This window comes from Sycon ciliatum, chromosome 2, assembly GCF_964019385.1.
Source record: "Sycon ciliatum chromosome 2, ocSycCili1.1, whole genome shotgun sequence".
Lineage (NCBI taxonomy): Eukaryota > Metazoa > Porifera > Calcarea > Leucosolenida > Sycettidae > Sycon > Sycon ciliatum.
In genome coordinates, this window is record NC_088644.1 from 22,870,421 (window position 1) to 22,887,618 (window position 17,198).

The 17,198-nt window shown below is 43.5% G+C and overlaps 2 protein-coding genes across 7 annotated transcripts in view; both read right to left on the bottom strand.

The window, feature by feature from the left end:
* The window catches only part of LOC135809267 (uncharacterized), a 141,051-nt gene that overhangs the window by 45,151 nt on the left and 78,702 nt on the right, over positions 1 to 17,198 (bottom strand). For 3 of the 6 annotated variants that reach the window (XM_065322580.1, XM_065322579.1, XM_065322578.1), the window contains one exon: positions 61 to 132. In XM_065322580.1, the coding sequence (XP_065178652.1) occupies positions 61 to 132 (72 nt within the window). Of the gene's footprint in view, positions 1 to 60; positions 133 to 896; positions 1,653 to 17,198 lie in introns of those variants that run through there. The other 3 variants (XM_065322577.1, XM_065322576.1, XM_065322575.1) reach the window with 3 other exon arrangements.
* LOC135809269 (uncharacterized) overlaps positions 4,408 to 17,198 on the bottom strand; it is a 28,930-nt gene continuing 16,139 nt past the window's right edge. Inside the window, exons 7-12 of the mRNA XM_065322582.1 lie at positions 14,975 to 14,990; positions 13,663 to 13,782; positions 12,604 to 12,828; positions 11,162 to 11,250; positions 7,006 to 7,106; positions 4,408 to 5,928 (exon numbers count right to left, since the gene is read on the bottom strand). Of these exons, the coding sequence (XP_065178654.1) occupies positions 5,608 to 5,928; positions 7,006 to 7,106; positions 11,162 to 11,250; positions 12,604 to 12,828; positions 13,663 to 13,782; positions 14,975 to 14,990 (872 nt within the window). The 3' untranslated portion in view covers positions 4,408 to 5,607. The remainder of the gene's footprint in view (positions 5,929 to 7,005; positions 7,107 to 11,161; positions 11,251 to 12,603; positions 12,829 to 13,662; positions 13,783 to 14,974; positions 14,991 to 17,198) is intronic.

The following is a 17,198-nucleotide window of genomic DNA, read 5'->3' on the forward strand; positions in this document are numbered from 1 at the left end:
GGCGCAGTGCGAGCGCAACACTCCTGTTGTAATACTCTCCTATAGGCATGCTGTGCTTACCCAAACTGCAGGATCTTGATCTGATACATCTGTTGAGACCCAGGTGACCCGCAGCTCACTCGGGTTACCAGTCTATATGCACACAGACACGGGAGCACACACAAAACACAAAACACACACACAATCGAAATTTTAGTTGCCCACTGCTTTACAAGGCTCTCTCTCCCCTTGGGAGAAGAGAGAGAGACTCAAAGGAAATCTTGGAAAGCTGACTCATCAGGTTATTGAACCGATACTGGCAGACACTCTGAGTCTGAAAACTCTGAGTGGAAATGATCTGAACACACGAGTGGTTCGAAATCTTTACTAATAATTTAGAAACAGCCTCATGGAAACAGCAACGGAGAAATACAATTGATAAACATGGAGAACACAAACTCAACTCTTGAGACATTCTCAAACTAACTCAATAACTACTCTAAACTACTCTAACCAAGGAGAAGCAAACTGCAGGGCTATAATCAGGAGAAAAGGCGGGTAAGGTGAGCGGGAATGCGAATGCAGGTGACGAAGCCGGTCAATGGAGGAAAAGGCGCTAACGACTTGGCGCAAAAGGCAGTGCATGGCTCTACTCGCATGCTCCTTGTCATCGCCATACCCTCACACACTCGTGAACACACCTCTTCTGCACATGATCCCTTGTGCGGTTAAGCGAGGTCTGACTGTACACCATGGCTCATTGAGTGGTTAGAGCATCACTGGCCTTCAGCGAAGGTCCCTGGTTTGAGTTCTGGTGGTGACAGCCAATTTTTTCTTCAGACTTTTCCCATTTTCATTCCCTCAACTAATGAATATTCAATGCAAGTCAGGTGTGTATTGTTCCTTTTCCAGCTTACCATGGCAATATGGCCTTGCAGAGGTTCAGATCCTCGGTGAGGAAACCTCACAAGAATGTTCTCACCGAATCCTGTAGTGAATGGTAGATGAAATCCAAACTGAGGTACCCATCTGAAGAATATTAGCTGGCATGTATCTCTCATGTTGATGATAGGTCCCACACTAATGTTGCCAGTGGTACCTGTCGGATTTCGACTAGTCGAGGCCTCCAAAATGCTCCATCTGTCAATGAACGCATTATCATATAGACTGTTGTTCACGGGTACCGGTGGACAGTACAGGCGGACTTCGTCTTTGTCACTGGATCCCACAGTTTCACCGCGGCCCTGATTTCTCCACTGCACAGTAATATTTCCACCATTCTGTATCTCTGGATTGTAGGAATAAAACAGCTGTCCATCTATCACTGGAGCAGTCACGACCAAAATAACACCCGCTATCAACAGCATCATGCGTGACATTGTCACCCGTTCCATCTTGGATAGCGTACCGTGCACAGTGGGCTTGAGAGTCGTAGACTACGCCCTCACAGACACAGCGATTCAGCGATATCTCTCCTTTTCGTGGCTACAAATTAATATTAATTTTGTGACGGACCCTCACATGGGCCCCAACCAGAGCCAGAGGGTCAAATAAAAATTGGATGGGATCGCGTTCAAAGCGACTGAGAGCTACCCTATAGGCAATAGAAAAGGCAATCAGAGGCTAATATCCATGTGTGCTGAAACACGAATATGAAACCTGATTTTACAACTAATAATAATAATAATTATTTATCCTCAAACCAGTTAATATTTTATGACTTGGGGCTCCCCGCGTGCTAGTTTGTACGTGAAGTGTGTGGGTTACAGTGAGGGCTGCGTCCCACCCGCCTGTGTGGATTCACAGGAAGTGTGAGTTACGAAGTCTGAAGAAAACGTTGAACGGCCTCTGCTGGGATGACGACTACACCATAGCTCAGTGGTTAGAGCATCGCTGGCTACAAGCGAGGGTCCCTGGTTCGAGTCCTGGTGGTGACAGTCAATTTTTTCTTCAGAATTTTCCCGTTTGTCTCTTTCCCTCAAACCAGTTAATAATTATTTATATAATATTATTATTGTTGATAGCTCCACTCAGAGAGCCGAGAGGGACATGTACATGGATCCTGACCTAAAACTAGTATCGGACAGCAGGTGCTGGGAGAAAACTCAGGTAGGATGTATCAAAGAAGCCTTTATCTGTCATATCATCAGACAGTAGGCATGATCACAGCTACCGCACACAGTTTAGCTGGCCAGGCTAGGGCCTAGGCTATAATATATGCTAGAGCCTGTGCCTAGCGCGGCCTGTGGCTGTGGGCCTACACCATGTCCATGTAGATCTACCATGATGTGGCACTACCGCGCGCGCGTAGATCAAGTGTTGTACTTGTACTGTTGTAGTAACTGTTAAACTTAGGTGACAAGGTAGATCTAGTGATAGATACTGGTACGTAGAGCTAGAGCTCGTCGACGTCATGTCACCCTAGGCCTAGTACTAGTACTGCGGCTGCCTGTCTGATAACTGATTGACAGATATACTAGTAGTACTAGTACTTGATTGTACTTATACTGTTACTTTTTTTTTACTTTACATGTACAATGACTGTACAATACAAGTAGTTCATTATTACGTACATAAACATTTATTATTATCTCTGTCTATCGCGTGGTTGGCGCTCTGTCATGTTTTGTCTAGTCTGGGCTGCGGTTGGCGGACACTGTCTGTCTGTACAGTAATCCTCAGATTGACCGAGGCTACTAAAAAGTAGTTTAGTAGCACACACTGTAACAGGTTTGTTCACAGAGCCATAATCGGAAACCATGAAGTATAATGTACAGAAGATCGTGACTACTCAGTACGTGAAACTCGGAGTTGCAACACACTCACATGTGCACAGCTTCCCCTCTCTCTCTTGCGCGAATCTTAGCACTAACCTGTCAAGGCGACCACTCTGATAGGGAAACCACCTGTCAAAGAAGACCTCCTCAAAGAAGACCTCTAACAACTAGGACCAAGGGATGCTACATGACACACAAATACTAAGGCATACATGTGCATGCAAGTAACCCAGGCAACTATGAAGTATGATGACCCTCAAGAAGAAGACCACCTGTACACGGGGACCACAATCGTACCGTATTTTCCGGAGTATAGTGCGCACTTTAGATGTGCTATTTTAGGCCCTAAATCGCAGGTGCGCACTACTAGTATGCTCCGAATATGAAATGCATGTACTTCAATGAAGATTGAAGTGCGCACCCCCCCAATGAAGATTGGGGGTGCCCATTATACAAAGGTGCGCACTATACTCCGACAAATACGGTAATCATAAGATCCCTAGGATGGTCGGCTTAGGCAAGTGGTTCCACTTTTTTCTCACAGAAACACAATGACTGTTTCACCTCACCAAGCCAGATGTACATGTATGCATGAATAGACAGGTCTAGGCCATACTGCAAATGCGCAAGCTCCTTAGATTTCCTCTCACAAGAAAGCATGCAGGTGCAGAGTTACATGATTGTATGATATGAGGACTATCAAAAGATTTTGACATAATTAAGAACTGGAACTACAAGTACATGTACATTCAAAATAAGGGTTCACAAGAGTATAGGCAGATGGGTAAATCTAAAGTGACATTATCGCCTGTCATTATGCCGTGGCGTATAAACGCTCGAAAAATTAGTAGATTCTGCTTCTCAGTATACCGTATTATCTCTAATATAAGCACAGTCTCCAATAATAGAACACCTTGGGGCGGCATTCAAAAAATAAAGTGCTCAGTCTCCATTATAAGCACACTGTGTAAATAATTATTCATTATCTGTACCGGCGAAAAAACCCTGAAATGTGTGTGTTTGACATGAATTTGGCATGGCAACATGCATCTGAAATGAGGTTGAAATAATAATGGAACAGTCTCCAATAAAGGAACGTCTCCATTAATAGCACGGGGCGGAGGTACATGTACATTGAAAAAATAAAGGACCGTGCTTATATTAGAGATAATACGGTACTAGTCTGTCCCCGGAGAAAATCGCGGAAAAAATCGCAAAAAAACGCGGGAAAAACCCGGCATAATATGGCATAATTTGCGGTGACTTTGCGGTAAATATGCGGTGAATATTTTATGATGCGGCAAGTTTGCAGTTGATATGAGGCAATTTTCAGTGAGTATGTACCGGTAGTGAAATCAATCAGTTACAAGTCTCTGGTGTAAGCACTCGTCATATTTGACCTTTTTGAGTACAAAGTCGCCACGATGAGATGTTGCTGACCGAACAGTGCACTGTGTGTACGTGTAGTGCAACAAAAAAGTTCAAAAAACGCGGGAAAATCGCGGAAAACGCAGTCTTTTAAAAAACGCGGAAAAACTTGGGCGCGGAATCGCGATTTCCCCCGGGGACAGTACTAGTACTCCAAAACAGCATTGAGTGTGCTCGAATTCTGCTGCAAAATCATCGCGGCTAGTGGTAGTAGTAGTACAAGTAGTAGAATTTATTATTTTACTAGGGAACTCCCAACAGGCGTTGCCTTTTTACTGGGAACCCTAGGACTGATTTGGTGCTTGTGACAAATGCAGAAAGGGGCTTAGCTTGACGACATCCAGATGGAAGCATGTTCCATCTGTCTGCTGCCAAAAATGAAATAGCATTCAGGCGTAACGAGACGTAGCTCTGGGTAGGTTCAGAGCGGCTGAAGCTAATGATGAAGAATAGAGACTTAGTTGGAAGAAACTACATTGCACGATTAGAAGAAGAAATGCCGGTGTGAACCTGAAGAGGCCTTTCATACCAAATCAGTCCAGATATGGTAATAATATGACAAAGAAGCGATGAAACGTACACAAGTAATGTACGTTTCATCATCATTTCACTGCCAATGAGCTGTATAAATCGACATTGTTGTGCTTCGTCACACTATATTAAAGCTACAATGTATAACCATGTATTGGCTTGAGAAATAATAGTACAAAAGGCATTATCAGGTTCACAATTTGCTTGGTCTCTTTGTGTGCCAATAACAGTGAAGACAAAATCAGTGACTTGTTTTATTACTTTTTGAAGTTTATTATACACAGACTCTCGGAATGCTTTCAGAATTTATACAAGAGAGAGTTTGGAAGCTTTGTTACAACTCTGAGTTTCACGTATTGCTACGATCATCAGGCAAATTTTATATACATGCATCTACATACATATAAGTCATGTAGCAGCACGTGTCATGTTGCACAAACATAATAGTTATAATATTACACAAGAGGTACACAAAAGGAAGTAAATAGGGCTGTTTTTTGTTGTTGCTCAACATTTGAGCACTATTGCAGATTAAGGCGCACAGCCTCTGTAACTATAATAAAGAAGCACAGACAATGTGTCACTCAGCAGGCAAGTGTGGAGCATGCTCCCTTGCACTATACAGACTTTCAGCTCTAGTTTGAATATTCGTCAATTCTACTCAAAACATTCTTCTGGCACTATGAGTATCCACTATGCCCTTGTCTTCAATATCATAAAGGAACATCAGTATAACTCAGTGAGTATTGAGAATATTGTTCAGTGTCTACATGCATATGGTCAATGCTAGGACATTTCGCCAGGTTTTTGCTCGAAATCCCGTGTGCACAATCTGCTGTACATGCAGCAAAGCATTTGTATTATTGTTTGGACTAACAGACTTCCTTCGGCTTCAAGTCATGATCATGATCATGTAGGTGAGGCAGAGAGTGTGTACTAGCACTACAGTGTAAGTACTAGGCAGGGAATCACTGCTACCTGCTGATATGCCAGTGACATGACATGTGCATTGGGGCAGTTGCTTCATAGTGGCAGGTGGCTGTGTCGTTGAGGGTTTGCTAGTGCCATATGACAGCGGGTTCATGACGATGGAATCCAGCACTGTTCCACTGCTGCTCACAAACTGTACAATCATCCTCTCTATTCCCACTGTTTCAATAGAAATCACTCCAAATGTCGTCAAGTTCTTTGCAACCCAGGGAACAGGATGATACTGAGATGATAAGGATGGCATTCATGTACATGCAGGATGGTGTGTATCCGACATGGGCATAGAAAAGAATACACAAGCACACAATTAGGGTTGGAGGTCTGACTGTCACCATTCCCCGTACATTCTTGCACCAGCTGGCTTGCACCGCGTATGGCACCTTTTGTTCCGTTGGCCTGGGTAGCTACTTGCGCCGCCATATTTGCCATTGCTGCCCAAGCCCTTTACCTAGCACTCAATCGCTCCCTCATCATCATGTAGCTGTTCATCTCTCTCTCTCTCTCACTTTCTCTCTCTCTCTCTCTCTCTCTCTCTCTCTCTCTCTCTCTCTCTCTCTCTCTCTCTCTCTCTCTCTGTCTCGCGCGCGCGCGCGCACCTCATCGTTTCCGTATAAATGTCTTCCCTAGCTAAACTCGTCATTTAGCTTTTGTGATCGCGGTGCTATGGAACTTCGAGAACTCAACAGGTCCATAATAACACACACACACACACACACACACACACACACACACACACACACACACACACACACACACACACACACACACACACACAACCGGAGACGAAAGGCGTTGAGCTGACACTTTTTAAAAGGTTACGCATGGAAGCGTGAATGCCATAGTCTGATGATCGTTCCAGTGTGTGAAACTTAAAGTTACAGCTCTCTGCCTCTGCTGTGCATGTAGATTGCTCTGCACAGTTGAGTACTGTGTATTCGAGCTGCCTCAGCCAGCCCTCTATAGTCCGGCAGAATGACATAATAGTGGACAATTTCCTATAAAGAATGGCACCTCTTGTTGTACCTTGGTCGGAAAAGAACAGGCGATATTCAAACAGTAACACCCTGTCATTTCCTGTTGTTGACCCCGAGACTCTCATGCAGTGGGTATGATGATCCTACAGGAAATGATCAGCACCTTCAACACTGTACAGTAGTACACGCTTCCTTAGAGGAGAGGGCAGATCTCTTCCTTTTCAGGGGTATATCTTGAGCCGGGTGACCGAGATCATAATAACATATTCTGCCAAGGGAAAGTAACCCCCAAATACGTGTGTAGATACATATCCATGTTCACTAACCTGGCCTGAACCAAGATCAGCACCACCAGTACCGACAGTGACGTGTACAGTACCCACAGACGTCACACTGCCATTCCTTGATATCGGTGTGGTGCGAACATCTGCAGGAAAACACCAGACACAACGTGTTGGTGGATTTCACAGGAAATTGCACGAGAAAATGGTAAAAGAGCACAACACTGGGTAAGAATATTATGCAGAGGTTTGTCCATATAGATATAAATGTATACATGCCGAGACCAGTGGTTGGGGGAACACATCTCACATCACCTACACATCTCATATACATGTAGAATATACATGCCCTTTGTTGTCCATTACGTCCTTTGTTGTTGTAGTTTCAAATCCTCATCCTCACGATGGCCTGTGACCAATAATAAATGCTGTTGTTGTTGTTGTTGTTGTTGTTGTTGCTGCTGCTGCTGCTGCTGCTGCTGCTGCTGGTGTTGTTGTTGTTGTTGTTGTTTTTGTTGTTGTTGTTGTTGTTGTTGTTGTTGTTGTTGTTGTTGTTGTTGTTGTTGTTGTTGTTGTTGTTGTTGTTGGTTGAATTCTTTATTCTCACGATGGCACCATCGCCAACAAGAGATAAGTTTATGAGAAGGTGAGATGCTGTGGGGTTGAATTTTACAAGTATGGGAGAGGGTGAGCACTGCAGGAGCAGATTGAGTTAATCAGCAGTGAGTTGTTCTTGCTGTTGTTGTTGTTGTTGTTGTTGTTGTTGTTGTTGTTGTTGTTGTTGTTGTTGTTGTTGTTGTTGTTGTTGTTGTTGTTGTTGTTGTTGTTGTTGTTGTTGTTGTTGTTGTTGTTGTTGCTGTTGTTATTGTTGTTGTTGTTGTTGTTGTTTTTGTTGTTGTTGTTGTTGTTGTCGTCGTCGTCGTAGTCGTCGTCGTCGTTGTTGTTGTTCTTGTTTTTGTCGTCATCATCGTTGTTGTCGCTTTTCCTGTCAATGTCTTTGTCGGTGCTGTCGATTGTACATGTATGTACATGTACATGTAGGATGTGCCCATACATAGTCATTACATGTGTTGCGCAACGGGTCTAGAGTGAAAGACTTTTCATGGCTTATTTATGTTGTTCTTTAGTTTTATTGTGTAGTGGTTTAGTCTTGACTTTGTTGCATTGTTTTGGTTGCATGTGCAGTCTTCTGTACATGTTTACACCATGGAACGCTTACGTCATCGTCGCGCGTGCAACATTATTTCGCGCGCGCATACTCATATATGCTGCCGCAACGTTTGTCCTTTTCTTTAGTTATCAGTTTTGCCTCGTCGTGTCCGGTCTTCTTGTCTGTCCGTCTTCGTCTTGTCAAGATAATATGTAGGACTTTAAGTTCAGTTGCGCTGTTGTGTGTGGCGAGTTGGATGGGCGGGGAGGCTGGGCCCCTGACGCCTGGAGGTGTGCTGGTGCACGAAAACATGTATACTTATATTGCCTCTTGGGAAATCCCTAACAAAATAAGAAATAATAATCATAAGGCCAAAACTAAAAATAGGCTTGTTTCCGGTCGGCAACCCCTCAAAAAGAAGACTTGGTCGGCCGGAATGAAACTTTTTTTGGATACTTTTTTTGGTTCCTCAATCGTTGTGGTATTGATGGACAAGAGCACCTACACATGTGCATTGTACAAATATATCATGGCAAGGATCAATGTCAAAGTTGACTGACTCACTGTTCTTGTGCAGCATGTGGTGTATTCCTGTTTTCGTACATCCTGAGAAATCATGCAAACAGTTCGAGTCCTTCCAGCTCCGTTATTCTAGCTCGTATCGACCCCGGAGGTTTCTAGCTGACAGCTGAGAATCGTTGCTACCTTGTAGGTGTTTCGATTGTGGAATTCGGTTGAGATTTGACTGAATTATGACTCGTTGAGTGCACTTGCACACATGGCATTGCCACCGTTTGTATACATTTGGGACCAAACCAAGTTTCAGAATTTGGGAAAAAGTGGCCCGGTCGGCCGACCGGAAACAAGGTCATTATTTGTTTTGGCCTAATAATATAATTATGTATCGAAACAAGTGCATCTGTACCAGGGAGTCGTCAAATGGTATTTGACGACTCCCTGATCTGTACTCTAGATTTTCTGCCGTTTACAGTATAGTTCACCAATGTATATGGATACTGATAATTATGTACATGTACATGTATAATGGAACCTGAACATCCTCCGCTGAGTCTGCTTTTATAGCTCGGGGATCCACGGATTTGTAATGCATACTGATATGTATACAGTTTCCTCTGAGACAAAAATGCGATAATACTCATAAAAAGGACACACTTCAGGCTCATTACAAACATCTTGAAAGTTTTTGTCTTCACAAGTATACTTTCAAGCCTTCTCATCAGGTGAAATACAGGCAAGGGAAAAGGAACAGGAACAGTGGATTAAATACAGTAAGAAGGTGGTAAAACAGCGCAAAAAGAAAGAAAGAAAGAAAGAAGATAGCTAAAGTAAACAGCGAAAATTGCAATAATGACACAAAGGTGCAAATGCGAGAAAACTCAATAAGCGCGACATGTAGTGCGACAACAAGAGACAACCACTGGACATACATGTAACTAACGAGGTTTTGACGACCTACCTAAAAAAGCCTAAGTGTGAATTTGATTTGTTTCTGCTTGCAAAGGTTGGGTTTCCTTGTGTGGATGTATACAGCTTCCAAAACATTCAGCAATCTAGCACTGCGTACACGTGACACAATCGAAAAACAATCATCCGAATACACAGCACGACAATCAGGATGCTCAAACAAATGACTAGCAATGGACGACTCATACTTATCAGAACTAACATCAGAACAATCAGCATGTGCGGTGGACACATCCGATTTCACATGGCTAGTCGAGTGGACCCTAGCCGTTGCCTCTGTCTGTGCTTTAGTCATTCTTCTGGTTGATGCGGTTCCTGTCACTGCCACGCACGTAGGTGTCTTGTCCGGTTGTTTTTCTGGTGGTCTAGTTAATTGTGAGGTGACGTTGCTTGGTGTTGATGCCGCTGCGTTGGACCATCTTGTACCAGGATGATTCTTTGCTGGACGTCCCCTCCGTGGTCGAGTGGATCGTGCGTGTTGTGGAATAAGGTGTAGCGGTGCGTGTTGTCGGATGCGTGCGTCCAGATGTTGAAGAGTCCTACCTACATATCGGCTCTCACATTGCCGACACTCGAAGTGATAAATCAACTTGGATAATTGGCCTGTAGGTAGGACGTCCTTCCTCACCGTGAACGCACGCACCGTGGAGTAGATGAAGCGAATATGAACATTATGGTAATTGGACTCCACGGCAGACTTAACCCGACGCTGAACCATACGTGATACTGACTCGCCCTTCCACGGTAAACATAGGTATACTGGATTAGTGGAAACTTCAGCATTCTTCTTTGGACTGGTCTCAGTTACATACTTCACAATAACAGACTCGGGGTATCCATTGAGACGAAAAAGCGCACGTAACTTCTCCAACTCCTGCTCCAACCTTGAAGACGAACAAAGGCGACGTGCACGATCCACCAAATTACGCAACAAATTGATCTTATACATATATATATATTGACACTCAATCTGCGGACAGCATGCTGTTTCGTTCTTTTTGAACTCATCAGCGCAGCACAGAGAAAATGAGGCCGAACCCGATAGCAATGGAAATAAAAATTTCCAATCAGGCCCGAACGTACCTTGCCAGAGTGCTCAAACTGACAAGTCAGTGAGCTCTGCATAACGCAAACAGCAAAGGCACTACCCCACGCAAGAGTGCTCAACTGCTACAAGAGCAGGAGCGAAATATATATATATATATTGATATGTACACACTCAGACACAAAGGATCTCCAAGTTTCTCAGTGTTGCTACTCTGAGTTTCGTGCAAAAGCACTCTTCAGGCAACATTGCCTGAAGAGTGCTTTTGCACGAAACTCAGAGTAGCAACACTGAGAAACTTGGAGATCCTTTGTGTCTGAGTGTATAACCCCGCTCTGTCTTAGGACATTGAGCACTTTTTGCCGACGCAAGAAATACTTCTATTGTTCTATATTGATATGTATACGCATGCACTATAAGTATATTGATTTGTATATGCATACTGATATGTATACGCATGCACTATAAGTATATTGATTTGTATATACATACTGATTATGTGTATGCATACCGATACTCACAGTTGTGGTAGTGACCACACACATAGAGGTTGACATCAAACTCTGCAAAGACCGGATTCAGGATCTCCCTCAGTTTCAGCTGCACTGGTCTGTACATTGGAGATTCGGAGAAGCATAATGATTGCCTATGCTTAGCAGAGACCTACTTCAAACTACCATACCCGCGCGATTAGTGACCCTGGGGCACAATATTTTCAAAGTCTATCACAGATGGGACACTATTCAAGAGAAGATACTATTCTAGAGAGGGAACTAGTTTTTCAATGCTGGTACATTTACATCATCCAGCATAAATTCAAAGAAGGCAAAGAAAAGCAGAGCCTAAAGTTTACCGTAAAGTGTAAACTCTCACGACCCAACAGAAGCAGCAACAATAACTGAGATCTTGACTCTGAAACCACCAATGCAATGGCATGGACAAGACTATTAGCAAAACAACACCAAACTTGCACATATGCTTGATTGCAAGCCCCAGAGGCGGGGCATTATTCAAGACAGGGTGTTATTTTTTCACTGGCTCTCGGAGATAGGGGCACTATTCGAGATAGGTCTCTAGTCATGCGAGTACAGAAATCCCACTGCCTCTTGCATTAGCCTGTTGTCTTCAACAGTATTTTACACATAAACTGCTCAGGATGCCACGATCTAATCTTGAACAGAATCTGGACTCTCCTCAACCTGATTTCGGCCACGTTTGGCACAGTGATACTGTACAAGATCAAAAATAGAATCAGTCGGCCGGAAAAACCTTTTTGGAACATTTTTCGGTTCTAACATCTGCTATTGACAGACAAAAGCAATGTTTGAACTAGCTCTGCCTCTCGGTATTGAGTACTCTCTTGGACAGCGTGGAACCTCTCTGTTTGACAAAAGCAATGAAGGTACACACTTGATGTATACTATGCACATTGTATGGACCAATGCCACAGTTGATAGACTGTACTCGCACAGACCGTGTACTAGTACTACTGACAGTGTGGAAGTCTAATGACTGTATTTACTGCACTCGTGCAAGCACGATGCAAGTAAGCTCTTTCTTTGGCTAGCATCAGTCGCATACATGCACCTATCGTGCACACATGCGTACCAGAATGTTTCAGAATTTGGGAAAAATGACCTGGTCAGCCGATCCGAAGCAGGGTTACAGTTTGTTTTGGCCTAAGCACTTCTATTCAGCTGTCAACTAAGCTGACATGTGAATATACATGTAGGCAGTCCACGTATCACTCTCACTGGGTACAGGTAGAGGCGAAACGCTTTCCAGGTCACGAGCTTACGAGGTCAGTTTAGGACGGTTCGGATTCAGAGCAAGACTCAACCGTTGTACTCCCTATTTGGTCTGACTATCCTGTTATGCCTACTTGCCTCCAGGTCACAGACGACATCTTTTAAAATATTTCCGAATGAAATGTAGCAGTGTAGGACTGTTCACTCTAACTCACAGATCATCATCTTTTTGACGTTTCTCATTGTTGTAGAGTGGTCGATGACCAGCAACAACGACCCATGGTTGGGTAGCCCGGTTGATAGCTCCGAGATCAGATTTCAACCAGTTGTACTGCACAGATCCAGGGCTGAGGTCATGTTCCGTGCTGATCATGACAAAGTGTACATTAGCTACATTCACACTGTACCAGAACACACCATTGCTTCCTGGAGATTGGGGCCTGGAGAACACAGAATCCAATGTGCACACGTAATTGTATCCTGACTGCTCAAAAGAGAAATATTGCTGCCAAAATTGCCAAAAGGAAGGAAAAGAGAGAGAAAAATGTGCCATGTGATCCATGGTGGATTCGAAAAGTCGGGTTCAAGTTTAGATTTGGGTAGGATGTAACACATGATGGCAGTTGGGATGCAAATTGACAAGGGACAGATGCATGACCTTTGTGTTTCAGCCTGAATGTCATCTACATGATGTGCACACCTACACATTCAATTGCTGTGCTGTACTGTTCACACACATATTGACAATTGAACAACAACTCCTCAACTGCCCTGACCACATAGATAACAATACAAGGAGCCTGCAGAGGTGACCAGTCTGGGAAGGCAACCGCCTGTTCAAGAGGGTGACAGTTTACAGGAAAGAAAAATGACCAAGGAACTACACGTTATGCTATGCTTTGGTGCGTCCATGGAGCTACGAAGCCGAGAAGTCTGGTCGGCGGAGCTTAATGGGCCCCACCACCACACTCCATTATTCACCCCAGTGTCTGGAGATATGTGGATTTTGTAGAAGAAAAACAATGCAGTCCACTAACACCACTAGTTACGTTACAATCAGCTCATGCGATAGCATTGCACGACACTGATCAACAGCACAGACGTACTACAACTAAGTGGCTAGCAGCTCTAGCACGTCACCAGCTGGGATGCGCACTCCAACTGCCTTCCCTGGAAGGTTCTAAGTTATAGTACTAACACGTCCTATGTTAGTACTCTGGACCCCCATACTGGCCATAGCCAGTTCTTCAGCACCAGACAGTACTGTAGCTCACATGTGGAATCTCTTCGACACGGGAACGCCGCATTCTCCGTCAGAGTAATCGTCGCCATAGTTACCCCAGCCTGGGTTGTAGCTGACCCTTGCTCCACTGGGATCTCTATGTGATGGTGTACTGTTCCAGAAGGGTAGAGAATACAACACAACAAAATGAAAACCCAATAGCAGTTTTGTCTTCTTCAATTATTGTCGTAAACACCGTACTTCCGCGCACTTGCATTACCCAAGAGAGTAACGGCTGTTTCACAGTTCTTCACCCACTGTGCTGCTGGTGTTTTTTCTCATTCTTGAAGATCATTTGACCTTCCCTATTGATAGCTTTCCTATATTTTTTTATTTCACCGTCTCATGGCAGAAGCCAATGCAAAGGAGGGGGTGCTAGCCAGCCATGGCAAGAGAAGGAAAAAGAAAGAAAGAAAGAAAGAAAAAAGAAAAAGAAGAAAGAACAAAATTATCGGAAGAACATGACACATCAACGGGGGTGAAATTTATCACTATGCTTGTATTGGTAAACCCCGGGCCGGTCCTACCGATAGGAGCATCATACACAGTTGTATATGGTACACGACCTGCGATCTGACATTCAACTACCCGGTAACTGGTATAACCTCACCGTCCAATCTACTACTGATGAAGTCAACAAATTTTAGATGTGATCCCACAAGGATACTACAAAATTGCATGGCCATAACACATCGGAAAAGTGGAGTTTGACTTCAGAAGTGTGCACTCAATTGTCATAGTGTTGAGTATGAATTAGGACAACTGACGACATCTGCTCCAGACACAATTCACAACGGGACAGGTAGGTGGAACGACATTTATTAGGGTAGACGAAGAGGCGGAGACAAAGACGCACTACTACGACTACATTTTGATTATTGACGAGAGCGAGATTATTGAAGACAGCGAGATTATTGAAGAGAGAGAGATCGACTCTAGGCTGAGAAACAACGCAATATAAAGGGCCTGGGTAGCTATGGCAAACATGGGCGCGCAAGTAGCTACCCAGGCCAACGGAACGAAAGGTGAGTATGCCGTAGGACGGGTGCATGCAGGCCGGCCAGCTTAGGAAAGGTTGTAGGTAAGATTGTACGGGAGGAGGTACCCAACAATAGCAAGGGGAAAAAGACCACAAGACCTTATCAAAAGTGAGGCCGGGACATAGCTGCTGCTGCATCGCCCTCAAAATCTTGAAACTCATTTTGCACCACGTTTTCTGAGGTCCTAAAAGCTCAGGACGGCATGCAAGCTAGCATGAAGTCACTAGTTACGTTCAGTGTCTAATGAGGAATCTATCCACCTACCTTCTGTGGCCATATTCTGTGTAGTCACACCAGGTGCAGATGTTGTTGGGAAGCATGGCAGCCATGGCACACAAATCACACATGACAAAACAGAAAAAAACATGCAGACTTTCCAAAGCCAATATGAGAGCCTATCTCTTTGTCTGTCAAATCCTATATATAGGATTTTTCCGAATTTTTGGGAAAGAGTGTATCATACCTTACAAAGTAAAGTTCTTTCTTCAAAAACCTGTTGGAGTCTGCATTCCATGCTTATCAGAGATGATGTCTGCCAAGTTTCACTAGCACAATGGCTTTACTTTTTCTGTAACAGGCCCTCTCGTGCAAAGGTGTCCAGATTTTTCAAAATCCTACATATAGGATTTGGCCTCTTCAAAAATTGGTTTTGTACTTCCCAGTTTTCCCTGCCAATAAAAATCCTAGTATGCAATATGCAAGTCTAGATATAGCCCATATGGAGCGAACAAAACAATTCTATGCATCTATGGCTAAAGAGGAAGCACCTCCTAGGCTAGTATCAAAAGAGTATTCCACTCTTAATATGATTGTGTACATACTTGAACACAACTGATCTAGTAAATGCCCCATACATGTAGTGTCTTTAGTTCATATTGATCGGCGAGCACTTTACAACACGACTTCAATGCTAGAATGGTGCTAATATTCATCTTTTCCACTCCTAGTCTATTTCTACCACTTGTAATTGCAATTCATCGGCAATAATTGCGCACAGAGACCTTTCCTGGGGGTCTTAGCGATTGGGTAACCTTTATTCATTTATTTTAACAAGAAAGAGATGCATTGTGGGAAAGATCGAAATGCATCTTCAATAACATTGCTTCCACTTCGACCATTTTCGAGGCTGCAAATGCGTCTTGAAGTCTAATCCTATATATTATAGGATTAACTGGTGACAGACAAAGAGATCGAAAATGAAAAATCTCATTGTGCAAAATTAGAATCTACATCATCTGCAGACCACCACCTACAGACCATATATTTGGGTACTGTATGTACGAAGTAGAATTTCATTTTTATTTTCATTTTATTTGATTGATTTTCCAAAGGCAAATAGATGCCTAGTAGTAGTATTTATTATTTTACTTGGGTATACCCAACAGGCCTACGGCCAGCCTACAGGGTGCCCAAGAAGAAATTGTAAGCAGCTAGCGCGAAAAGCAGCCAAGGTACGCTGGGATCGTATGGTAGTGGGTAGTGCATTGAAGCGGTCAGCACCAAGAAATGAGAGACTGTTGAGGCCTGGCCGGGACATGAATGGGGGAATCTCAAGGGTGAAAATACATGATTGTATGTGAAGATTTATGAAATGTTGAAGGATAGCATGGTTCACGATTAGAGAACCAGCCACAGATCATATACTGAACAATACCGGTACGTGTACTTCGAAGTATATCTGTGATTAAAACATTGGGATATCCTCATTCCTGCATTGCCGTATATTTACAAACCACAGCCGGTTGACTGATAATTAGCATGGAGAAAGTTGCCACCAGCTAGATAGCTTGCTCAGTCAGCCATTTGCACTGCTTGGCACTATCTCAGGACAGCTGTCATGCCAAACAAAGACTACATTAATTTTAAAGGTGTTCATGTCAGAGTCAGTCAGACTGACATTCAAATTGGACATAGTGATGTATGTTGTCGCTAATCACAGCCAACATAATATCTGTAGAATCTGAATGTACAATTGAATATGGGCTACTGGGTCTCTCGTTCCTCAGGAAGTGTGTGCAGTCAATGTTGATTTTCGCAATAGGGCTTGAAAGTGATGACGTCAAAAATGGCCAGGGAATAGTAAGTCCACATCAGATTTCTATTTTGGATCCACTAAGGTGTGACTTTGTTATTGCCTCAGTGTGTGGGTGCATAACAACCCAGGTGACTTTTTTTCGCCGCCAGTTGTCACCCCGCCCCTATTAGCCAACCCAGTCAATTTCAATGGCTATATCACCTTGCTGTGAGTAAGACGGCTTGAAATGTGCTTGGATCCATACAAAAACTGGACCCAAGTGGATTCAGTTTTTGAATTTTTGAAAATGTTGCTATGCTGTGACGTACCACTTTCAAGCCCTATTGTACATGTATTGGGCAATGCTGTGTCTTTGGAATGGTTAATTACACTCTGATAAAACTTTGGGAAGACGGAATGCATGCCCTATTTATTGTAAGAAAAGCCTCGGATCAAATACCGGCTGATACATAG